General features: G+C 46.9%; 1 protein-coding gene across 1 annotated transcript in view; it reads right to left on the reverse strand.

The window, feature by feature from the left end:
* Positions 1-25,936, reverse strand: part of PRR5L (proline rich 5 like) — a 78,323-nt gene that overhangs the window by 23,986 nt on the left and 28,401 nt on the right. The window contains 4 exon segments of the mRNA XM_080931713.1: positions 1,160-1,251; positions 5,785-5,841; positions 5,844-5,925; positions 17,833-17,881. Coding sequence (XP_080787839.1) covers positions 1,160-1,251; positions 5,785-5,841; positions 5,844-5,925; positions 17,833-17,881 — 280 coding nt within the window.

The following is a 25,936-nucleotide window of genomic DNA, read 5'->3' on the forward strand; positions in this document are numbered from 1 at the left end:
AAGGCCTTAACCCCAGAGGGAGGAGAGGAATGTGAGCAAGCTGGAGGTATGTGCAAGCAATTTGGGAGAGGAACAGCTCACCACTTAAGCTAGATTGGCTGGCCAGCAAGACTCAGAGGTGTGCCTGTCTCCCCCAACCACTGGGGTGCAGCTATATCAGCTTCTAAACAGGAGATGAGGATCTCAATTCAGAGCCTCACGCTTCCATGACAAGCATGAGGTAAGACTCTCTGCTCTATATATCACACTCTACTTATTTTTGTTATTACTTTACATTTTATGTATATGTTTGTTTTGTGTGTGTAAGCTTGTGCATATGAGTGTAGGAGCCCATGGAGTCTGGAAGAGCACACGGGATCCTCTGGAACTGGAGCTACAGACAGCTATGACCCAACCAACCTGGGTGCTGGGAATCACAGCCCGGACCTCTATAAGAACGGTGCAAACTCTTAACTGCTATGCAATCTAGCCAGCCCTAAATCCCAATCCCATGTTCTGCAGGGACTGCTGTGACAAGCTCACACGCTAGAGCTCCAGCCCGCACATCCTCCTACCCAGCACAATTGCATCATCTCTGGGTGAGAGTCCACAAGAGAGCAAGGAACATTATCTTTTCCCACGACTTCAGGACAACAGCAACTAGCTTAAAATGTGTGTCAAGGGGACCAGCGGGAGGGGGAGGAAGAAGGGAGCAGCAGCAGCAAGTAAGGGGGTGAATTCGGTGAACGTGCACTGTACACACAAGGGAAGCTATCCTGACAGACTCTCTGACCAGTGTCCACTAATAAGGTACTTTAAAAGTGCACATCACAGAGAAAGCCAGTGCAAAAGACAGGCGGGTTGAGAAGGAAAGAGAAGGAAAAAGAAAACCTACCTTCGTCAGTGTGAGTGTGAGTGAGTGAGTGTGTGTGTGTGTGTGTGTGTGTGTGTGTAATTTCATAATCATGAGGGTAACAAGAACCTACAAATTGCTGGTTATATATAAGACCCTCTTCTTCACTTGAATTTAGAGGTGAAGTATAGACACACCAAGTGCTCAGAAGGCCTCTGGAGCCCTTCCTAACCAAGGTGCCCCACCTCCACACTGTGCCCCTCTTAGCAAGAGACCTGGTCACCTAGGTCAGTGGAGGAGAGATTGTCACATCCCAATGGCACTGACCTGAACCGGATAAAATATTGCTTGCAGGGTAGGGAGAGTCTCAGTGAAGAAGTGGTCCCAGACTTCAGCCAGAACCTCAATGCGACTGTCACCTACACACGGGAGAGAAGACAGGAGAAAGATGAGAACACGTCATTACTTGCAGAACAGGTCACAGGACAGCTCCTCCTCAAATGTGAAGTCGCATATACTAGGGAACTTGTAGCTGAGAGCTGATAATGCCTAAGGGGCACTGCCACAGGGTCTTTCTACCCTCACACTTCTGCAGAAAAGGGAGAACATCTAAGATCACATGAAAACATTATCATGAGTAGGCCACTACCCCCACCTCACAGTCTCAGAGACACCAAGTAACTAGACCAACGATAGATACACAGCTAAAAGGCAAAGCGGGGGTCCCTGACCTCACGTTCTTTACCTGTTCTGAAGATTATTTGCACAGTTATACACGACTGAGTCTGTCTGCGTAGTTATATACTGCTCGGTCTGTCTGCACAATTGCACACTGCTCTGTTTGCAGTTATACACACAGCTCTGTCTACACTGTTGTACACTGCTGAGAGTTCTGTACTCTGGCCTGACTCTGGGTTTGAGCTGTCAGGTGAGATGTAGAAATGAGATCTACAGTATCCCTTTCACCCACTGTTGCCTTGTAGCTGGGAGGTACCTCCTGACTGAGCCTGCTCACCCTGGCACCAGGAAGCCAAAGGTCACCCACAGGCGACAGTACACAGGTCACCTCATGCTGCTGAAGGGATGGGAGAGGACAAGAGCCTGGTTGTGGTGGCAGCTGCCTAACAACCCAGATGTCAAAGCTGATGGGCTACTGCTGTCTGCTCATCTTGAGCTGAGAAACCGGGTCAGCCAAGACAAGACACCAAGAGCCGTGTTTGGCAAAACACCATTAGTTCCATGGAACGAATCTTGATGGACTCATTTAGCGTCCTCCGTCTATTAATTTAATGGCCAATAAAAGCAATGGCTGGGTAGAAAGCACAGAACAAGGGCAAAGCTAGTCGCTAACAGCTGCTGGAAGGTCAGGGCGGAGGTGGACCTGTGTCAGCCTCTGCTCTCCCTGGCAAAGCATGAATTAAACACTGCTGGAATTGTTCTTCGCTAGAACTTGAGCGTCTGGGACAGGTTTGTCCCTTTTACACTTTATGTGCAGAGCATCAAGGCAGACACATCAACAAAACACTACAGAAAAACCTTCATGGCAAAAACTGACAAGGGCCAAATGTGTAGGTTTTTGCAGGGGTCAGGCCTCTCAGGGTCAGGAGGCACAATCTGACCCAAAGAGGTGACATTCCAGAGCAAGGCTTTCTAGTTAGTAGGAACACTTTCCATCTTCTCTTAGAGAAAGGACACTTCTACAATATGTCCTCATAGCCACGAGGCTCTGTCACCTTCTGTGTCCTCATCCTCAGCTAGATTCCCCTCGGTCTTTGGAGTGTGGCTATTCAGGTGTGATCTCTGCCCCCCATACTCACCACACTTTACAGCACAGAGCCTCTGCGTATAGTAATTCTGCCCAGACTTTTCTTTGCCACCTCCTCGGCTAACTTGCCTGTTAACCCTCCTAGTTTCAGTTAAGACCTTATTCTTACAGGAACCTTCTTCCAGTTAACCAAAGCCCACCCTATTAGCAGTCTTAACCTTGGCTCCACACCCCAACCACTAATGCGCTCGCACACGACTGGCATATTTTTTTAATATATGATGATTTGATTCACATCTGTTCCCAGTTCCAGTCTGGCTTCCTCAGAACCTACAAGGACCTAGTAGCATCCAATTACTGACTGATCAGCCACACAGAAACATCTTTCAGTGTAAGCGATACTCATTCACTCACGGGATGAGGTAGGGGCATGTGGTTCCCTAAATCCAAAATGAACCCTAAAGAGGGGTAAAGGCTGTTCTGGCTGCTTTGTTGGTTGAAGCTTTCTAGGGTGAAGAGGAGGGAGAACCCTGTGGGGCATGTTGTGCCTGCTTCTATGCTAAGACAGAGACAGGTCTCATGAGTACAGAGAAATCCTTCCACCCTGGAGCTGGGAGGTACCTTCTGGAAGGTTGTACCTGACTGAAGGCTGCAAAGATAAGGAAGGAAAGAAAGAGTTCTGTGAAAGCAGCAGACACAGGCCAGCAAAGGAAGAAAGAGGTAAAGGAAACAGGCATCTTCATTTCCGGAAACAGCCTATAAGTCAGAGGTGAAGGAATTTGAATGGAAGGTTCTAGATGGCTGTCATCAAATCTTCCCTTTGGTGCACCACAGAAGTTAGATTATCAGCAGTACATGGGATGCTATAGAAAACATTCCGAGAAGGAAGGTGAGTGCAGCTGTAGAAAACACTGAAAACATGGTGACTCCTACCCAGCAGCTGCTGACAGGTACAGCTGAAGGCACAAGTGGGAGAAGACATGGCACCAGAGCACCGTTGCTAAGCAACGGCACAAGGCATCCTGGTTATTCCCACCCTTTAGTTTTTGTAGCACTAGAACCTCTTCAGCCAAGCAAAACTGTTCTTGAAGTTCTAATGCATGGAACCAAAGAGCAGGCTTACTCTGTTTGAAGACAAGGGCACTTCTTAAATGTCCTAAGCCTGTTCAGTGTGCAGAAAGGGCTCCAACACCACAAACCTGAGACTAGGAAACCTCGGGGAAGTGCCTCAGGGCATCACCAGGTCCCTGACCATGCTTTGGGTTTATGGGCACAAAATCTTAGATGATCTTCCGTCATCCCACTGAATCTCCATCTGTGAGTCTCCACTCTCTGAGTCCATCTCTGCCTGAAGGTCACTCTTATACACACAGCCCCTTCCTGATTCAAGGACATCTCAGTCTTACTCAGTGCCTATTTCACAGACATTTCCAGGAGCTTCAATAAACTTCTCAGAACGGACACACAGGATATGCAGACTGACACACAAGCAGTATGGCCAGGGACAAATGTTCTTGGCCCTCCCTTGACTGGAGGGCCCACTTTCCAATACCTGAGTACTAACCCGATTCCCAGATACAAAGAACCACTAACTTCCTAGTCAAAACAAGTCACCACTGAAGGGTGAATGGATGGAGAAAGAATTATCTAGCAATATACTGGAGGAAATGGCCTCAAAAAACCCATGTGTCTTCTGACATGTGTCAAAACACATGGCCCGAGATCATGATGTCCAGTGAAAGAAAACACTTGACAGAAACATGATTACTGTATGATCCCTATGAGTCAAAACCCTGGGAGAGGTGTGATCAGTGGCTGTGGGAACATGAGCGCATGCTGATATGAAGTTTCCAGGTTCAGGGGGAAAAACTGAAGGCTGCAGCAGAGAGGAGAAAAGTCGGGGCTGTGAACAGTGAGGTGGTGACAGGCAGACATCTCACATCATGTGTTTTATCACAACTTCAAATGAGATCTTTAATTTAGTTTTATTTATGTGTGTGTGTGTGTGTGTGTGTGTGTGTGTGTGTGTGTGTCCATCCATTTCTACCATTGGTTATTTCCAAAGGGCTTGGGGGTACATTTACTTTGAGCCAAACACCAGAACTTTCTACCGCCGATTTCTCATTTTCCTTCCAACTTTGTCTTTCCAAGTGTCACATTACTGGGTATGGTGTCTTTCTCAGAAAATCAGAGAAAATGTCTAAATGCCCTCCACCGTATGTTTTTGAAGTCATATACTCTAGTATATGGCTAGATACAGCCCTACGAAGTCAGTATCTGCACATCCTCTGGCCTATACTGAGGATGTTTGGCTAGAGCACAAAAGATAAGCCACTTGTGTGCAGAGAATGGTGTCATATGTAGTTTTTACTCACTGTAAGCCCTGACCCATGTCATCATAAGACTCTGAGCTGGTGTTGTAGCTCAGTTGGTAAAGTACTTGCTTAGCGTGCACAAAGCCCTAATCTCTAATAGCCAAAACCAAGCATGGTGATGCATGTGTAATCCCAGAACTTGGGAGGTGGAGGCAGGAGGATCAATCAGAAGTTCTAGGTCATGTTCTCCTATGAAGTCAATTTGAGGCCAGCCTGGGATACAAGAGTAGAGAAAGGGGGAGGGAGAAAGGGAGGGAGGGAGAGAGGGAGGGAGGGAGGTGGGGAGATTGAGCGGGAGAAATGTGGTAAGATTCACTAGAGAACTAGAAAACAAACTAAGCCAAATCCCTAGAAACCCCCAGTGGAATCAAAGGGCTTGTCTGCTCTTTCCTTTAAGGCCTGACCTTTCTCCAGTCAGTTTCTTTCTATCCAGTCACTTGGATTCTAAAACCATCGACAGATCAAAAAATTTCCTTCATCTCTCAGATTACATCAAATTGAGGAACAGCCTGTTTATCCTACTGTTCCCCAAACTGGGAGCACCTCTGTCTAGTATGATTCCAGGAAATATTTGCAATGGTGGATGGAGAAGAGCCTAGAACAGACTAGTTGGACCAGAAGCATCTGGTCTAGAACATTTGTCCCTGTCCCATCAAAGAGCACCACCAGGATGCATCCATGGAAACCCCCTTACCTGGGTCTTCACTAAATCAGCCCATCCCCAGTCCATTTTTGCAAAGGCAGTCTGTGTTGCACTTTCAGGGGCAATTGGTTCAAACTACTGAAGGCAGCAAGAGGCAGGGGTGACTCACTGCTGCTTTTGGACAGATGTGGATCAACCCTGCCAACACCCGAGGCTGAGTCAGAGCCCCGTGCACCAGAGCCTCGTACTTGCCTTCACACAGCTTGATCTTGTCTTCCACAAAGGACAGTCCTTTTGCAAGAAGCTGGTTCTGCCAAGAAAGAACACAGAGCACAAACGCTGGGTGACTCTGATCCAGAAGACTGGACTGCCAGCAAGCTAAACTGTGGGGCATTCCTCCAACTCCCCCAATTTCCCACTCACAGTGCAGGCCCCTTGTGCAAGTCAGGCTTCTAAGTTTAAGAAGCCCTTTGTTCTGGAAGAGCAAGAGCCTCAGAGGAAAACTGTGAGCCACCACATAGCCCACGGGTAGTAAGCCAAAAAGCCAAATTGCAGTCATCACCCCACTCACCTATCAAGAGATACAGAAGGAAACCAGTCCAATTCACTGTTGAGCCCAAAGCCCTTGAGGCTCTTGATGACTTAAACCCATATGGAGAGCCTAGACAAATGGAAACTAAACAGAGCTAGTTGGTTTTGTTTGTTTTCGATTTGGAGCCAGACGTGGTTGGTACACGCCCGGAACTCAGTACAAGGCAGAGCCAATGGATCTATGTTAAGTTCAAGGTAAGCCTGCTTTACACAGTGAGTTTCAGAACAGCCAGTGCTACAAAGTAACCATCCCCAAACTAAGAAACAAATTCAGGCAACTGGAATGGCTCAGTGACTCTGACGTTCTAGTACTCTTATCAGGTGGCTCACAATCTCTTGTATCTCTGGGCCCATAGGGTATAACTCATCCTGCTCTCCTTGTGCACACGCGCACACACACACACGCTCATAATTAAAAAATAAAAATAACTTTTAAAAAAGAATAAATCTATGATTTCTTAACACTTGATACAACAGAAAGATAAAATGGAAACTTTTAGCAGCCTTGAGTATGCGCCCATCAATGGGTGTACATGGGAGAGTGCTAGAGAGCCAGGCTAAGTTCTCTCCAGTTACGATGAATTGAGTGTCCTACATCTATCAAAGAATTTGAATCCATCATCGATTACCAATGCCTGCCGGCTCACAGGAGGCCAGACTGTTCTTCCTGGTTCCAGAAGCTAAGCTGTTTCCACTTTGCTCTGAAACATCTCACCGAGACCTCCACCTTGTGTGTGTGTCTCTAACACACAAAACCACTCCTATGTGAGCTACAGAAACTCTGAGATAGATCACTGATGGCCTGGTACCTCTCTCTGGGCCTCTCTCATTAGTTACCAAAGATCTGTGCTCCCTCGTGGGGGAGGTAAAGAGCAAACTAAAAAGCCAATGTTCTCCTCACACAGCCCTTTACAAAACCCAAAGCTCCCAATTAGGGTCTAACAGCCGTCTCAGTTAGGGTCTCTACTGCTGTGATGAAACACCATGACTAAAGCAAACTCAGGAGGAAAAAGGTTTATTTGGCTAACATATCCCATAACATAATAGAGTTACAGTGCATTGTGGGAAATCAACACAAGAGCTCAAACAGGTCAGGACTGTGGAGGCAGGAGCTAATGCAGAGAGGCCATGGAAGGATGCTGTTTATTAGCTTGCTCCTTGTGGCTTGCTCACTCTGCTTTTTTTATAGTACCCAGGACCACCAGCAGGATGGCACCACTCACAATGGGCTGAGTCCTTGCACGTTAATTACTGATTAAGAAAAGTGCCTGGCTTGCCTACAGCCCAGTTGACACAAAATGTAGTTAGTACAACAGCAGTGTGTATAGTCGAGTGGGAGGAAGGTGGGTACCACAGTGGTTCAGGTCCTGCTCACCTACTTTACAGACTGTGTCTTACACTATGTAGCCCAGGCTGGTCTCAAACTTGTAACCTTCCTTCCTCTGCCTCCTAAGTACTGGAAGTGTGCCTCCAGCCCCCTCCTTCCTTTCACTAGCTTTCTTCTTCACTAGCTGTACTGTTTTATTATGTTTTCAATTGGTTTTAATTTAAGAACACTTGTGTTACTGCTCACAACCATGTGTCTGTGTCTGTGTGGGTAGGAATATGAACACCAGGGTGCAGTTCTCACAAAGGCCAGAGGCATCAGTTCCCCCGGAGCTGGAGTTACAGGCAGCTATGTGTCGACCAGTGCAGATGGGAGGAACCGAACTTGGGTCTTCCGCAGGAACAGTACGTACTCTTGACTGCTCTGCCCTTTCTCCAGCCCCGCATTTAAAAATGTTGATGAACATACCACTGTTGGACATTTGTGACATTTCAATGCCTGTGTGTAATGTGTAGAGACGAGATCTTAGTAACGGGTAGCTCAGATATTTAACATTTCCTTGTGCTGTGAATATTTACATTCTCATTATCATGAAACCTCTGGCAAAAGTTCTTACAAAAGCATGGGCTGGAGAGATGGCTCAGTAATTAAGAGCACTGACTGCTCTTCCAGAAGTCCCAAGTTCAAATCCCAGCAACCACATGGTGGCTCACAACCATCTGTAATGGGATCCGATGCCCTCTTCCGGTGTGTCTGAAGACAGCTACAGTGTGCTCATTAAATAAAATTTTTAAAAGTTCTTACAAAAGCTAATGATTATAGACACACACCACCATACACCCTTAGTGGTCAGTGTGAGAAGAAAGTCAGTAACAACAGGAATTTAAACAATGTACTGAGGGGTTTCTGGGGATATGTGTGTTTGTGGGCATGTGTCTGCATATAGTGTCCTGGCCTCTGTAGGTACATGATGCCAGAGTAGCCTCTTCTCCACTTATTCTTTGGAGACAGGGTCTCTCACTAAACCTGAAGATCAGTATTTCAACAAGACTATTTAGCCAACAAGCCCCCCCCAGAATCCTCCTGCTTCTACCTTCCCAGCATTGGAGTTACAAGTACATGCAACCAGGCCTGGCCGTTTCATGGATGTTGGAAATCCAATCTCAGGTCCTCATGCTTGTACAACAAACACCTTACTTACTGAGTCATCTCTCCTACCTCTGTACCAAGGGAGTTTTCAAAAGCACTAGCACATTTCTGTGACAGGCACACATGATCCAGATTCTAAAATCTCCCTGGAATTCAGATATGACCAAATCTTAAAGTGTAAATTGGCCTCTTTTTAATTTCAAGATGGCAGATGGCATGCACATTAGAGTTAGAAAAATGCAATACTGAAGCATGCCAATTTTGTTGGGGGGGGGGGAAATTACACTGGACTATACAGGGAATTACAACAAAGCCCCAGCCTATTCTCCAGCTCTGGCCCAGCAACTGCATCCTATCCTAGGTCAGAAAGCAAGAATAGCATCCAATGTCAGCTGATCTACACCTCCTGGCAGCCAAGATGGATGAGAAAGATTGCTCAGCAGTCACACCACCTGAGCACAAATCTCACTGTGATCTTACAGCAGTGATTCCCAACCTTCTAATGTTAGGAGCCTCTAATACAGTTCCTCATGTTATACTGACCTCCAACCATACAACTATCTCATGGCTACTTCATAATTGCAATGTTGTTACTATTATGAATCATAATGTAAAGGTCTGATATGCAGGAGAGCTGATATGGGACCTCCAAAGGGGTTGAGCCTACAGGTTAAGGACCACTGCTTTAGAGTATCTGCCCCAGCACTTCCTCTGAGTCAGATGAGGTGCTCAGAAAGGTCATCTCTGCACTGCTAAAGTCTCCTGGGTGTCTGTTGTTAACACTGGTACCCCAGACTTCTTCCAAAAACAACTCTGCAAGCTCTCTTTGATCACATTTCCAAGGCACATATTCCGGGAGGGGTTCAAATCATCTGGTCTCATTACCCTTATTATATACACTAAGGGAGGCAGTGGCACATATCTACTCACCAGGCAAGCATGAGGACCTAAGTTCAAATCTTCAGCATCCATGGGGCAGGAATGTGGTAGTTAGTACTTATAACCCCAGCACTGTAAGAGGGTTGGGGCAGGAGGATCTCCCTGAGGTTTGCAATCTACCCGCCCAGCTCCAGGTTTAGCATGAAATTCAGCTACAAAGGATTCGGGTGGGAACAAGGAACAGGACATCTGACATCCTGCCTCTGACCTCCACATGCACATAGACACACATATCCATGAATACTTGGATATCACACACACACATTTACGCACGCACACAAGCACGCACGCACGCAAACAAACAATAGTGAGTAGTAGATCCTTGAGGAGAAGGACTACTTCTTCCTTTAGCACCCCACTCCAGCCCAACTCTGGGTATGGTGCTTTGCAAATCTTTGAACTTAAGATCAACTGCCTATTTTGGTGACAAGAATTATTTTGTATTTTTAAGGAGTCAAGATAAGAATCAGAATGTTTTTAAGGGGATGGAGGAGGTGACATAGGGTCCCTAAATCTGTTCCCACTTTCTTCATTTGGTAAAAACTTCTTTGTCCAAAACAGAAGGAATAGATTCCAACAGATGGCCCAGATCCTCCCTCCTGGCTCTTAGTCTTCTCCCTTCAAGGAGATATTAGAAGGAAAAATATGTGTTTCTAAAGAAAAAGAGTTATTTCTGGCTTGGGGGGGGAATGACACAGAAAACATTCTTTCTAGGGTTCTCATGATACACAGCACAGAAATTCTGTAGCTTAGATCAAAATAAACAAAAACGTGGGGTTTGAAGGAAACGTTTGGGTCATATCGTCCTTCTCCCCACTTGGAGCCTGTGGTCACCAGAGTCTGCTCACATACAGATTTGCTGATCTTTAAGGGGCTCCATTTTCCAAGAAGCTAAAACTCCTTGAAAAGCATGCCACAAATGCTTTGATCTGCCAGTAACTGAGGTTAGGGTAGAGTTTCCCACCCCAGATTCCAACCCACAGGAATGCAGCTCAGATTCCTTCCTTCGGTGCCTGCAGAACCCTCCCAGATTCTCAGGGGGCACCCCAGCACCTAGCTTCCCTTCCCTGAGAATGACTACCTTGACCTGCCTCACTCACAAACCACCCTCCCCCTGCCCCTTCCCCAACTTGACCACAGCCATATTCTTTTCTCAGCTACCATCCCTCACCTAGAACAACACAGGTCAAGAAGGAGTCTTCCCTCCAGAGAATCGGCGGCCATACAGGCACCTGCCCTCCTGAATTTGAAGGGTCTTGCAGTTAGAATTTAATGCTCTGCAGTTGCTCCCCACAAACCCCCCCTCCGTGTGTGTGTGTGTGTGTGTGTGTGTGTGTGTGTGTGTGTGTGTTAGGTGTGTTTAAGGAAGGTATGGTCAGATACTGCAACATAAAACATAGGGAGCCCGGAGCCACTACCTTCCAGAAGGAATGTGCATGCTTCATGCCCAGGTGTCCGGCCACACCCACACCCTGCCCCACCACTACCATCCTACCCTGGGGTAGTAATGAGTGGTGTTAATGTAGGTCTCAGTATGATGCGTGGAAGTCAGGGTTGAACACATGCCCACTAATTCTTGAACAGAAACATGGTGGCAGCCATCCCCACCCAGGTCTGGCAGTGCTGTGGGTGAGCTTTGCCCTTCCCCCGCTCTCATCTTTGTGTCACAGTGTAGAAATTACAAAGACCTCTTAGGGGTTACCTGACTTGTGTATGTAGCAGCGGCAGACCCGTGGGAAAGAGATGGAAACCCACACCCCACATATAGTCACATGTTTACTTAGTATGGGGCCTGCAGATTGTGACGGTCACACCACTGTCATCCACTTCACTTAAGAAGATGCCAATTTTCCATCTACAGGACTTAGGCTTGCTCAAAGGCTCTGAGAGACAGAAACCAAGGAAGGAAGAGAAAAGAGGGAAGGAAGAAAGCAGAGGGGGTCAGGAATGAGAGAGAGAGGTAAGCTTGCTGCCCACTACCATTTTTCTAAGCATCCTCTCTTCCTGAATCTCACCTCAGAATTCTCATCCCTGCCAAATGCGTGGATGAAAAAGGTTGATGGACATTTGCTGCTAAATGACAAAAGAGACAGAGTTGGAGACTCTGCTTTCTCATGGCCCTTCTTGGCCCGGTGGCTCTCCCCGCCTCCTCCCGGCCAGCCTCAGATCACAAACCACCCGTTTATTAAGTAGTAGCTCCTTAGGAAATGACTGGGGACTTGGCAAGGGGCCGGCTGTTACTCAACACATCCTTCTGGCACACCATCAGTGAACTTGGCCATGGACAAAACAGCACATTAATGAGGTGGCAGGGTGATCCGGAAGCGGAAAGGGCTGACATCTTTTTTCCCCCTAAGACACAGAGAAATGGGCTCAAAACAGAAAAATGAAGCTTGGGCATGTTCGGAGGTAAGCCTCCCAAGCCACTAGCCATTGACTGTGGAAGGCGATCAGCTCACCCTGATCATGGCAGCAGAGGGAAGGGTGGAGATGTTGAGGTGAGCCGCCAAAAGGGCAGGTGTCGGGGTACAGCTTGCCCACCATATGTCGCCTATCAAGCAGAGTACCTCCCAACCCAGTCAGAAAGACCCCGGGAAAAGTAACGGAGAAAGCTAGAGAGGAATAATGCCAGCCCCAGCTTCTCGGGAGGAAGAACTCCAAGCCAAACTGACAACAGGCGTGCATCACCATTCCTGAATTCTAAGGTGTTAGGAACTGAACACACCTCATGGATGCTTGTCCAGCGCTCTGCCAACCGAGCTACATACTCAGCCTTCATCGTAACTCTCAGAGTGGGCAGAGAGGGGTTGCCATACTAAACAAAATTCACAACAACCTTTACTTCCCATGGCCGTTGGACTGCTGACCATGATACTTACTGAAACACCACAGGCGCAGTACCCACCGCATGCGCAGAACCCACCGCGTGCGCAGTACTCAGCGCATGCGCAGTACCCACCGCAACTTCCTGCGCCTCTGCTTCGCCTTCTCACCAACCCTGGCTCATACCAGTCCCTATGTCATTTATACTAAATCCCTTGATTTCATACGTAGCGGGCTCCTAAAATATATTCTCACACAGAACAACAGGTCTAATCGATAAAGAAATCCTGCTCCCGTAGAGCTAAGAAGGGTGATAAAGCCCCTTCAGGCAAAAATACTTTTAGTGTTTTGTACCTAAGCATTCTTCTTCACACATCCAAAGCGAACTTTCCTCAACAAACCTATTGGTTTTCATCTCTACCTAAAGCCTATTAAGGCTTGTAGTTATCAATTTCCAGATTCATTTTTTCCACTTGCTTCATAAAGCATGAGAAAAGCATTATGAAAATACTCAAAGAATTGCACAAAATTCATGTAACTACTTGGGAGACGGGGCAAGAAAACTTCAGAAATCCCTGGGTGGCTGGATACTCTCTGTACTCCTACTTAGTTAGCTCCACCTCAGAAGAGGTCTGAGTGGCCACCAGGAACTTCTAGGTTCACAGGCTTCACCATGCCTTTGTCCCAAATACCATTCAAACCTCAATCCTAGTGACCTTCGTACCTAAAACACAGGAACAAAAAACAGAAAGCAAAGCCATGGTCCCTGCCAGGCTCCTCCGTGCACTGGTCCCACTTGGAGCCTACAGAACAGGCACGGAATTCCCCTTCTTCCCAGCTGACCACCTCACCATCTCCGATTCCTTCTAGGGAATACTGCCTACTACGGAAGTCTTCTGGGAAGGACCAAGAATGGAAGTTGTATCTTTTCTCCCCCATCTGCTTTGGATTTGAAAACCCAAAGGGATATTCTTCCTTACGCTTCGTAATTATTTATCTTACTCATTCATGTTTGTTTATTCTGGGCCTGATCTGAAGAGCCTGCCATCCACCCCCATGGTGCTACTCTGAGTAGTACTGGTGCAGATTCCCTTAAATTCCTGCATCCAGAGTAGCTTTAGGCTCTACTCTGTCTGGGACCCCTCACCAGGGGCCTCCTCTCACCTACTGCCAAATGCACATCTCCCTAACATATGATGATCAGTTTCTTTTCCACCAAAAGAAATAGAACCTTCTGAGCTTGGGACAATACTTCTAGCCAACTGTGCAAGCCACAGATACAGAATTGGGAAAGGAGGGTATATGACACCCTGCCACCACCACCCCCCCATGCGTTGAACCACCTCACCAAGGAATCCAAAATGCAGATCATTTTATACTATCCATTTTCAATCACGACAGAACCAATTATCCCTCCAGGCGGTCACTGGGAGAGAGTTCTATTCCGAAACCTTAATTTTCCTCTCAGTCACAATTCAAAACAGACGGGGGAGGGGTGTTGGGGGGGGGGAGTCAACACTGGAAATGTCAGGGATGTTTCTGGCCAGTGTCTCTCAGAAATCTTATTCAGCTTCCTGCGGCCCAAACAGGCAGTCTTCTCTGTGTGCAGACCAGAGATAAGCCGAATTTTTTTTACCTGCTGCCTCTGCCCTCACCCCAGGTCATTTTCATTATCCTTCACTGTGGATGTTCTTTCTTTAAAATTGGAAAATAAAAATGCTCACTTGTGCTAACTCGGAGACCCAGACAGGAGGAGCTCAGTCTGTGACTCTGCAAGAGACGAGCTCTCACTGGGGAAAGAGGGTCCCAAGAAAAGGCAAACCTAGTCGTGAAATCAGGTGCAGGGATGGGGTTGGGGGCGGGGAGCTTGTTTACCTTTTTCGGAAACAACCCTGGTCCTAGGGTTCTCAAGCCTCCACGAGATTTTCTCTGATCCTTTGTTTGAGCCTCTAGGGGCTTTGCCCCTGGCTGCAGTGAAGCTTCCCGGTCTCAGCGACTTCTTGCTGTGTGGAGATCTCTTGTGCAGATTTGGAAACCTCAACGGTACCCAGCCCCCAGCCTCCCCACTTGAATGTCTCTCTTCACCATGGGGGCCACAGCCAGGGACACCAGCATTGTTGTCCTTCAGGAGCAATGTTTTTTCTTTAAGCTGCTTGTCAAAATTGTCCCTGCTTGCTAAAAGGAATCGGTAGCAACCCCATTTACCACAAGTGGAAAAATCCGCTCAGAAATTAACTAACAGCAAACATGACACAGAACCTTAGCCAGTCAACTACCCCTAGCTAAAGATGCCAAGTTCAAGGTAAGCTCTCCTTTAAATAAGGAGCCTACCAAGTCCCGGGGAAGACTGAACAGACTCCCTCTGCTGTGACTATAAGGGATAAAGCAAAGACTTTCTTAACCCACCTCTGATGTTATTCATTGCTATGTTTAGGTCCCTAAATGTCACTTCTGGTATGTATACTAGACAATCCTCCCTGCTCCCCCTAAAACATTGACAGAAGTAACAAAAGAAAAGTAAATGCTTAAAAACTCGGGGCGGGGTTGTAGGAAACAAACACCCACACTTTAAAAAAAAAAAATCTGCATTAGAAGTGTGTCTAGAACAGGCTTCTTCCAGTCTAGCACCCAAAATAAGGAAAACACCACACTTAGAGTTCAGAAAAGCATTCCCTCACACCACACCGAAAGAAAAAGACTTGGTGTTCACCAAGCAGCTTCTCTGGTTAGGTTCCTGGTAGGAAACGGCATTGTGGTTATTAGTTTCTGAAGCATCTGGTATCTTTGTAAGCAGTATTAGCCACCTCCACAAACCTCATGTGCACAAGTCCCCACTAGACACACCCTTTCTTACCGGCCTAAGGGTAGCCCCCAGCACCTCAAGACAGCTAGCATTTAAAACTAGACTGAAACCACAGGGAACCCATCTCTTTCAAATGTCAAGGCATAAGGCAGCCCCGCGCAGCCCAGCTCCTTTCTTCAGGACTTATGAAGAAAAAAAAAACCTTTGTAGCTTGCTTCAAACCAATCAATAGAGACCACAGGGAGCAGAGTGAGGTAGAGGCTGACCTTTGAGTGAAGGGCAAGTGAGATGATTCACAGTTGGGACTCACTATCACATTCTGAGTCTTCAGTCTCCTCACATCCACCCCCCACACCCCCAGTACAGATGCTATGGGTCCATGTAGCAGAGGACGACTTAACTGAATCCCAGGTTTTCAGTGGGTCTTGATCTGACCAGATTTAGGGTTACTGTTTCTGTGTGTGTGTGTGTGTTTGTGTGTCTGTGTGTGTGTGGTGTGTGTGTGTGTGTCTGTCTGTATGTGTGTGGTGTGTGTGTGTGTCTGTATGTGTGTGGTGTGTGTGTATGTGTGTGGTGTGTGTGTGTGTCTGTATGTGTGTGGTGTGTGTGTGTGTCTGTATGTGTGTGGTGTGTGTGTGTCTTTGTGTGTGTGGTGTGTGTGTGTGTGTGTGTGGTGTGTGTGTGTCTGTCTGTATGTGTGTGGTGTGTGTGTCTGTATGTATGTGTGTGGTGTGTGTGTCTGTATGTATGTGTGTGGTGTGTGTGTGTGTATGTGTGTGTGTGTGTCTGTATGTGTGTGGTGTGTGTGTCTGTATGTATGTGTGGTGTGTGTGTGTGTGTGTGTGTGTCTTTATGTGTGTGGAGTGTGTGTCTGTGTGTGTGTATGTGGTGTGTGTCTGTGTGGTGTGTGTGTGGTGTGTGTGTGCATGTGCACAAAATTGCATGCATGCGCACATACACCTGTGTACATGAGCTTGTGTTTAGTCTCCCTTTAATAGTGGACATAGAATTTGATATTTCCTGATACTCGAGTCAAAAAAACAAAGTGGTGCCCCACTTTTTAACTGCAAAAATCTCTTTAGACAGTTTTAAACTTGTGCACTACTTGGGCACAAAATAACACAAAAAAGAAACTACCAAGATCATATGTCTTTACATCCCTTTCCCGTCCAAATGGATAGTAAATAAGATCCAGGATAAACTTAACAAACACCCTCTAATTTTGTGCTAACCAGCAAGGGCTTTGTAAATACAAATGTATTTAGTCCCTATAGTAACCCTATACTGGCAGGTCCTAAAGCTTAGGTCCTGGTTTTATAGAAGAGGAAACTGAGAGAGAGAGAGAGAGAGAGAGAGAGAGAGAGAGAGAGAGAGAGAGAGAGAGAGAGAAATGGCCACCTGCTCACGGCAACACATTCAGTAACTGGATATGCTGGGCCCTGTTGGGCATCCTGCCACAAGGTCCATGGTTGTGACCACCATGTTATGTTGCCATGTTACATGCTATGTTATGTTACATGCTACAACTAGCATTGAGTTCCCCACTGCTATTTCATGCAAACTGCACAATGGGGTAAACTATATTTCTGTCCTCATCTTACAAACAAGGAAACTGAGACCAACAGTAATGAAGCAGCTTGCCCAGCCCCACCTAGCAAATGAGTTAGAAGCAGAAGCTACCTTCATGGGAGGGTCACATAGCTGCCTAATCACTATCAACACCAGCTCCCAAATACCTCTGCTCAGAGGTCAGAAAGCAGCCTATGTCTATGACTTAGAAACTTTCCTCTGCAGAGAGAGAGAGAAAGACCACACACACACACACACACACACACACACACACACACACACACCCTGAGACTTTCAATTTCTTAGCCGCACAACAATACATGGGTAGGAAATCTACCTGTCATATTAAATCCTGCTGTCAGCAGAACAGACCAGGAGGCCTGGTGACAAGAAATAATCTGTCCAAAGGGCACATAACCCAACTAAAGGCCACACATAGGACAGGAGAGATTTAGGGCAGTGGTGGAAGTCTGGGTCCTCTGGTGAAAAGCCATGTCTTCAGTAATCCTAAGTAGATTCTGCCTTTTTCCTGCCTGTGTTTTTGGGCTGGATGGTGCAGCTGTCTGGGACTTTGTGACATGAAATACACAATCCAGAGCAGGGAAGAGAAAAGCCTGCCTTCTAGAAAGTGGCCACGCAGACATGTGTCCACGCACAACAGCACCACCCTTCTGTTTTATCCTGGAAACTATTTTTCTTTTCTTGTAGAAGTGCTATGTGTTCTTCTGTGGGTTAATTAAAGATGTATTTTAAAACTTCTGAGGCACAATCTCATATGATAAGGACAGGCAGATGGAACCCAAAGGAGCAACAATCTTTAACAACATAACTGAGACTGCACGGGATCTGACTGATCTCCACTAACAGCAGGGAGATGTTAGCTGGTACAGCAGCTCCTTGCAGCCTTGGCAGCACGTGGAACTGTAGGCACTGAAGGAACTTTCTACAGCCTTGATAGCCCGCCCTGTTGGTATGTGACTGCATATGTAATGGGTGCTGGGACCTTCCAAGCATACCTGAAAATAGTCAGTAATGAACGATCCAAGTTCGCTCTTCAGCAGCCGCCTGGGGAGAGAGAAACACAGAATCAGTCAGGCAGCTACTGATACAGATACAGCTGCTGAAGACAGGTCCCAAAGCATGATGACAAAGACCCATCACTGATGACAATGAACCCTTCACCCTTGAGCTACCACTGTGATAACATTTATAAGCATTTTTAAGTCTAAAACTTTTTATACATTTCTCACTCAAAGATCTCAAGTGTGTGCAGGGAGGTATAATGGTTACAACTTCCCATAGACAGGGAAATCATGCACACCCCCATTTACACATCAATCCAAGAGCCAAGGTTCAAACCAAGGCCTTCTCTATAAACGAAACACCTCTGCCTGTCACTCCATGTCCCCTCTCCTCTAAGTCCATCAGAGGCGCTCAGATTTGAAACTCGCATTGAGGCTATGTTGGGATGGTCTCACCTCATCCTGAATGTACTGGGGCAATCTACAAAAAGATCCACATGGAGCATAACTGGGTTTCTGGTTACCTAGGCAACACAGTTACTGAGCTGCCCAGAACGATCCCCCGAATTGTTCCAGCACTAGCACAGAGCAGGGTGAAAAGGGCAGACAAGGTCCCCTGCTCTCGTGGCTCCCACTCTTGGGCGGAGGATGTGAATCAATACATTCAGAAGGCAATATCAAAGCATCCTAACAGCTAAAAATGTAAATGGAGATTTGGACACAGATTTCCTCCCCCTGTGAAAAACAATTGGCCCATCCCTGTTGATCCATCTTGGGTTTGATCCAGACAAGGTGAGAAAAAGCTCAAAACAAGAAAAACAGGCTCCTGGAATCCAAAAAGTTCTCTAGGGAACAAAATCTCCAATGTTCTCATCGCCTCTCCCACCTGCTATGGTTATTAAGGAGCAAATGCTCAAATTTCTGACAATCGTGCCAGGTATTAACTTCCCCCAAAACATGCTCAAACATGCCACTGGCAGGCAGTTACAGCAATATGCCATTTTGTGCATGAAACAGGAACAAGAATTTGGGGACAGAACAAGAAACACTCAGGTTTGAACTTTCCAGACAAGGGTAGAAAGCTGAAAACATGTGAAAAGTACCACCCTTTTCCCACAGCAGAAAACATATTAGTGAATAGACGACACATTTTGAGATTCAGCTTAACAGCTGGCAAATTAAGAACCACTCTATCAATTTACCCCAGGGGCTGAGCTGTGGACAATCTGATGAGAGATGGAAATGTATCAAAAGCCATGGGGCTGGGACTGAAGAAATGGTTTAGCCATTAACAGCACTAGCTGCTCTTGTAGAGGACCCAGGTTCTATTCCTAGGACCCACAGGGAGGCTCACAGTTCTTATTCTGTACCCAGTCTTCCAGATGCTGCAGCCGAGGCTCACAGGAGGGGGCCTTTTGTCTAAGGCCTGCCAAAGTCACCTGGCACAGGAGAAAGTCTCTCACCTTAGACTATAAATGTATAGCTATCTGTGAGTTCAGCTCCAGAGGATTCTACACCGTCTTCTGATCTCTGCAGTACTAGGCATGTTTTGGCGGAGAAAACACAACTGAGTTGCTAGTACCACATGCATGTAAGTTTCGAAGCCAAATGAGGTAAGAAGTCTCCCTCTGATCAAGAAGCAGAAATGCCTCCTGACAGTCTGTGTCCACTAGCACGCCTCAAGACCCTTGTGAAGAAGCCAAGCTTGTGAAGAAGAGCCAAGTCCTATCAGATAGACCATGTCACACAACACCAAGGGACTAACATAATCCTGAGAGCAAATGGCATGTCGTAGAATCAGTGTCTGTGATTGTTGACCTTCATCATCAGCTTTATGGAATTTCAATTCATCATAGAAACACAGCTCTAAGAATTTCCAGAAAGTCTCAGCGAAGCAGAGGAAACCCAGGTTACTAATGGCTACACTCCGAAGAAAAATCTACTGTCCTCTAACTGTCAGAGCATAGCTCCTCTGATGTGGGAAGGGTAAGGAGTCGATCTTGTGGGCCCTTCCCTCATCAGTATTGGAATTTTGACTGGCTTGGACATGTGTGAGCCTTATGCTGGCAGACTCAGCTTCTGTGAATTCTGGTGGCGCCCTGAGTTTTAGACACATAGAACACTTCAAAACAACACAGAAAAACACAAGGTGCTGTTCTCCTCTTTCCCGGGGAAGAGATTAGAGGGCCCTGAAGCTGTGACTGGAAATTAAGGAGGGACAAGCAACACTTTGGCAAACTGGATTCCATGAAGTTAGACAGACTCAGGGTCATACAAACATACTGCCTTATTACTCTAGTCTAGTCTAGTCTGTGGTCCTTGGGAAGGAAGCCCCACGGCATCAGGTGCGTTTTTGTGCATATTCTTACACATGCAGAAAGACATTCTAGAAGACTCCTCAATGAGATATTGTCATAATAACATCTCCTTTTGAAGAGGAGAAAATGAGAACTAGGCTCTTTGGGATACAGTACAGATTCTCCACCTTATGTATACCTTTTTATAACATGCATACACAAACACATGCACACACACACACATGCACACACACATATACACAGTGTCAGTATGTTCATGTGTGTCCATGTGCATGTGGAAACTAAAGATCAACCAATCTCAGGTGTTCCTTAAGAGCCATCCATCTTGTTTTTTGAGACAAGATCTCTCTCACTGGGACCCATGGCTCACTGACCTTTGAACCTCAGGGATCCTCCTGGCTCTGCCTTCCCAGTACTGTGATGACAAACGCACAACACCATGTCCCCACTATTCACATGGGCACTGGTGACCAAACTCAGGTCCATGCACTTACATGGTAATGCCTTACCACCAAGTCATCTCCCAGCCATAGTTATAATATTTTTGACTGTATACATACAATCACGTTCAAAACACTTTTTAAAAAGATTCTCAAATTAACAGTAGTCACCACTAAGGCTACTGAGTGTGGGTCCCCATTTCTGCCTCACCCCCTGGGGTGCTGGAACACTGCCAATACACAGCTTGGGGAAGGTGCTAGGCTGTGTTCCTTTCTTGCTTCTTGGGTACCTTCCAACACACCCCTCAGAGGAGGTGAAATGCAGGCCTTCAGCCTGTGCTTCTCCAGGTGAGAAACTGTGGCGTGGTTGGGGGTTGAGGTGGGAAGAGGCTGGGATGGAGGCTGTGGGTCTCAAATTCCTATACACCCAGACTCTGCCAGGGACTTTGAGGAGTTGGGAACTGGGCCATGGGCCTGTGATAAGCCTGGGGCGGGGTAGAGGTGGAGAATCTAGGCAGAAGTACGGAGAGGCTTCTACCAAAAACATAGGCTCGGCTCTGTATGACGAAGGCCTTCCCCCATGATGTTCCTTAAAAAAGAAGACAGTCCTTGCTTGTCCTAACTGCTTTATTCATGGCAGATGAGGATGAATACAACTTATTCAGGGTGGACCAGAGATTTAATACCTCATGCAGGAGGCTCATTGGCTAAATACTAGGGGCTTATCTAGATACCACATTAGCATGGAGAATTCTAAGCTGTGTGTGGTCATGGTCCTCTTAGTGGGGTGTTGTGGTCACTCCAGGACAGGAACCCGGCTGGGAGCTAGTTAGAACTCCTGCCATTCTCGATTATGAGTTTTATTGAGGTTCTGAGCTTTGTTACTGTCTTCCCAGTTCTTCTGTCTGGTGGCATGGTCCACTGCCCCAGTCTGAAACCCAAGAAAAGACTGTGGGAGTAAGTTCCAAGCAAGTGTGATATCAGGAAACCTGCAGGCAAAGGGGTGACAGAATACTAAGTTCTGAGAACCTGTATGTCCATCCCTCCCTGGGCTGGTAACCTGAGAGCCACTGATCCTAGAGGACTTAGAGAAGGAAGAGACGGTGAGGAAAGGGGACAGGAGCTAAGGGATGGGAGCAGTGCTGGCTGGTCAACCTGTGGGTGGACAACAGCCGAGTCAGGTTACACAGCTGCCTCCACACAGTCGATTCTCCCTGTCCTTGTCTATCAAGGAAAGGACAGCTCAAAATAAAATAAAATAAAATAAAATAAACCCCAAACCACTGTACTCACATGTCGGCCAAACAGTTAGGAGGTCTCCCATGTTCCCACCCTGGTCTACGGCCATCCTGACAGTAAAGACATTCGAAAGAGACACTTGTATCCCTCCCGTAACCCATCAGACTATGGCGACAATAGTCCTTAAGAAACTGGAATTTCCCCAGAAATCCCATGCATAAATAAAAAGAATGCAGAACCCAGGTGCCAGCCAAAGGAGACAGCTGTCTTTCAGAAAGAGATATCATGGAATTTGCTAGCTTGTCAGAGCACCTGACGTATGATCTGGATCTGAGCCAACGAGGGGCCATGAGGACCAGGACCACACCTTGACCAGCACTGCTTACTTATGCATCCTTCTTGCCTTTATTTAAGCCTGAATTTTCATGCCATGACCCCAACGATGAGCTTCTAGATCCCAGTCTAGATGGGCTTTGCTCCCCTCTCATCATCACTACATTGAATTGATTTTCCCCCTGCATTCCACCATTGCCCGCTTTTAAATTACCTATTGTGAATATACAGCCGAGTCTAGCTTCTTAGGTCAGCCAGAGCCCAGATTCTGACCCCAACTCAGGTAACAGTGCCATCTCCAGTCAGTGGACTCTAGTAGACATCGTCCCTCTTCTGGACACACTCTGCACCCCTTCCCCGTTGACACGGAAACGGAAACGGCAAAGAGAATAGCAAACCCACTGATTAACTGTTTGATTTATAATAATTTACTAGGAACCTTTCATGTGTTAAGATATGATGTCAGGCACAAGGAGAGGAGACGGGACTCAGGAGAAGCTCTTCTCCTCCCTGACCACTCTGCCATTCAAAAGCTGAGATTTCTTAAGAATTACACTGGGAGCCTGAATTGGAGACTGGAACTAGACTCAAACAAAAACCAGGTCTGGTGGCATGCACTTGTAACCCTAGAGCTGGGAATGGGAGGGATCCTGGGGCTTGCTGGCCGGATCTGGAGAGACCAAGTCACCGAGACTCAGAATACAGGATGGATGGCTCCTAAAGAATGATACCCAAGGTTGTCCACTGGTCTACATGCATGCATGTGCCTGCATACATATAAACACAAGCACACACACAGATACATATACACACAAACATATACACACAAACAAATACACACACACACACACACCTATACAGAAACACACAGACATATACACATATACACATACACTCACACACTCAAACACAGGACATACACACAAGCACATTACACATACATACAAGCACACTACACATACACACAGGGATACACACAAATAGACACACCAGACACACAGGACACACTCAAACGCACCACTCACACACAGGGAAACATACACACAAAGACACTAACCACACAGACACATATACACAAAAACACATATACACACAGAGATACACATACAGAAATATGCACATCACACACAAACACAAGTCATACACACCACACACACACCACACACACACACACACACACACACACATACAATACCTACCACACAATCAAGACATCAGCAATATTGGTCTAAATCAAAGCAAAGGAAATTCCCCTCTTACCCTCACTCTCTGGCTCACAAAGTTTATCTAGTTTGTGGGTGAAGCATAGAAAAAAAAAGCAGGCTAGATTCAGAGATAGTACCCTGCCATTCCCAAGATGCACAGAGGATAAACATCTGGATTACTAGTACCTAGACACAGGTTCTTATGTGGCTCCGAAACCTAGAATTCTGGCACCCTACCTTCGATTTTCCCAAGTTTTGTGTAAGATTTCTTCCTACAATAGAAATGCAATTGTTTGCTGGAACAAATTAAAATAATAAGGCACACACACAAATGTGTCCCTAAGATGGTGTCTCATTTTCTATGTCAATTTACTATGCCCGTGTGTCAGGCCCTGATATGCACAGCATTTGTCTTTCTGTCCTTCAGCTTGAGCAGTATCTGCAGAGGAGCAGAAACAGCGCCGCTTCTAACCACGATGACCTCAGAGAAACCACAGCTCATTAAGTCTGGCAGCAGCTGCCTGGGTCTGAATACTGATGGCCAATTCCCCGATACTGACAGTGAGCAGCAAGCAGGCAAATGCATCTGACCTTCCTACTCCCAGCCCCCAGAGAGTATGTGGGTAAGGAGACACCCACAGAACAGAATGACTGCAAGAGGCAGAAGAGTTCATCTTCTTTTCTAGATGAGCTTCTTTCTGACTTGTGGTAAGGCTGGGCAAGAGTTGGTCATGTAGATCAGATTCTACCAGGTCTGGCTGACTCTGAAGCCTACAGCCCTAGGACTCCATCTTCTTCCTCTTTGACTCCTGCCCGGAACAGCAGACAGGCCTTGCCCAACCTCAGATTTAGGCCCTGGGAAATATGTGAATGGAGTAGCAATGTTAGGCCCTAAGCACAGCCCTCAAAGGGTTAAAAGGTAGATACCACAAGGAGGCTGGAGGTGGACGGGAAAGGACAAGAGGTCCAGGCCACACCCACAGGATCTGTTTCACATGCCCAGGCCCCTGACTTCAGACTGCTCACAGCCACTCCACCACAAGCAGCTGAGTTAGAAGGAAGTTAGGGAGCCAAAAGCAATGGGAAGGAAATGTTTACGTGAGACACGCGTGAGCCGAGTGAAAGCAGAAATAGCATAAAGTTCAGTGAGAAGGCAGAAGGAGCTACAACAGGGAGAAAGAGGGAACAAGGCACTGGGCTAGACTATGTCACACCCTGACACCTGCCCACACTGAGCAACGGAGCTGCCACCCCAGTTCATAGGACTTCCTGTGATTACACAGTCCAGTGTTTCTCAACCCCACGGGTCGAGACCACCTTGGGAATCGCATAGCAGATAATGCTGTAAAGCAGATATTTACATTCGAATTCATAACACTAGCAAAATTACAGTTATGAGGTAGTGACAAAGTCGTTTTTACGGTTAAGGGTCGCCACATGAGGGACTGTATTAAAGCATTAGGAAGGTTGAGAACAGCTGACCTAGACCCTGGATCTCCTCCCCATACATCATCTCCAGTCTTGTTGGCCTAAAGTTAAAGTAGGGCAGCTCCAACGTTGGGGTCCAGCCAGCACAGGCACAGGGCAGAAGGGACTGTCAGAAGATACCTGACTCATCAACCACCATCACCCCTGCATGTAGGGGTAGAGGGCTGAGGGGCAGAACAGCCAAGTCCTTCCGTTTGTCAGTTTGCTTTCATTGCCTTCCCAGGTTAACATTAGAGATGAGCAGGCCACTTTGGGTGGGTGCCACCATTCAGCTAGGATGGGTCAAGAGACCAGTACTACTTGCTAAATCGTTGGCTACCCAGAGTTCTCCCTAGGCCCCTTTGTGGGACCTGCCTCAACTGCTTCAAACTCCAGGAACAGCAAGGCCCTCCAGGCAGGCTCCAAGCCAGATGTCAATGCTGTGCTGCTCCCCAACCCGAGTGTTCGTCCTCTGAAGAGCCCACCTAGCAACCACGAGACTTGTTTGGAGGCAACAGCCTTTTAAGTGGTGTACAGAAGCTCGGCTTGTAAAGTCCTTTGGCCTATTCTACTAGAATGCACTGGAGTCAGTGTCCCTGGATGGGGCACATCACTACCAGTTTCCCACAGCCGTCTGCACCCCATATGGGGACTAGTGGGAAAACTGAAGGAAGGGAAGACACCCAAGAATGAGGACAAGCCAAGTTCCTAGTTATGAGGCACATGCTGCATGGGGAGGCTTGCACACACTGGAACACTCCAACAGCCATGCAGGTGGGAATCTTTCACATTGCCTTCCTCTGCCCATAGGAAACTAAAGCACAAAGAACTTAAACGGAGGCACTATGGCGTCTACAAAGGAAGAAGACAAGCTGGGGAGGGATGGAGGGAATACGACAGTTGGAAACAAGGGGGGGGGGGAATTCCTCTGAAAGCAGCAGGCAAGCCTCAGACTGGTCTGAGCCTGGGCTGTAAATCTTATATTGCCAGACTGGAACTTTCCAGACAGTTTAGAAACCTTGAATTTTAGGGAAGGAGGGTCGATTTCTAACAATATTTAGACCAGCACATGGGCCAGCCACACTGGTCTCTAGTT

The sequence above is a fragment of the Micromys minutus genome (genome assembly GCF_963924665.1).
Source record: "Micromys minutus genome assembly, chromosome: 17".
NCBI classification, from domain to species: Eukaryota; Metazoa; Chordata; class Mammalia; order Rodentia; family Muridae; genus Micromys; species Micromys minutus.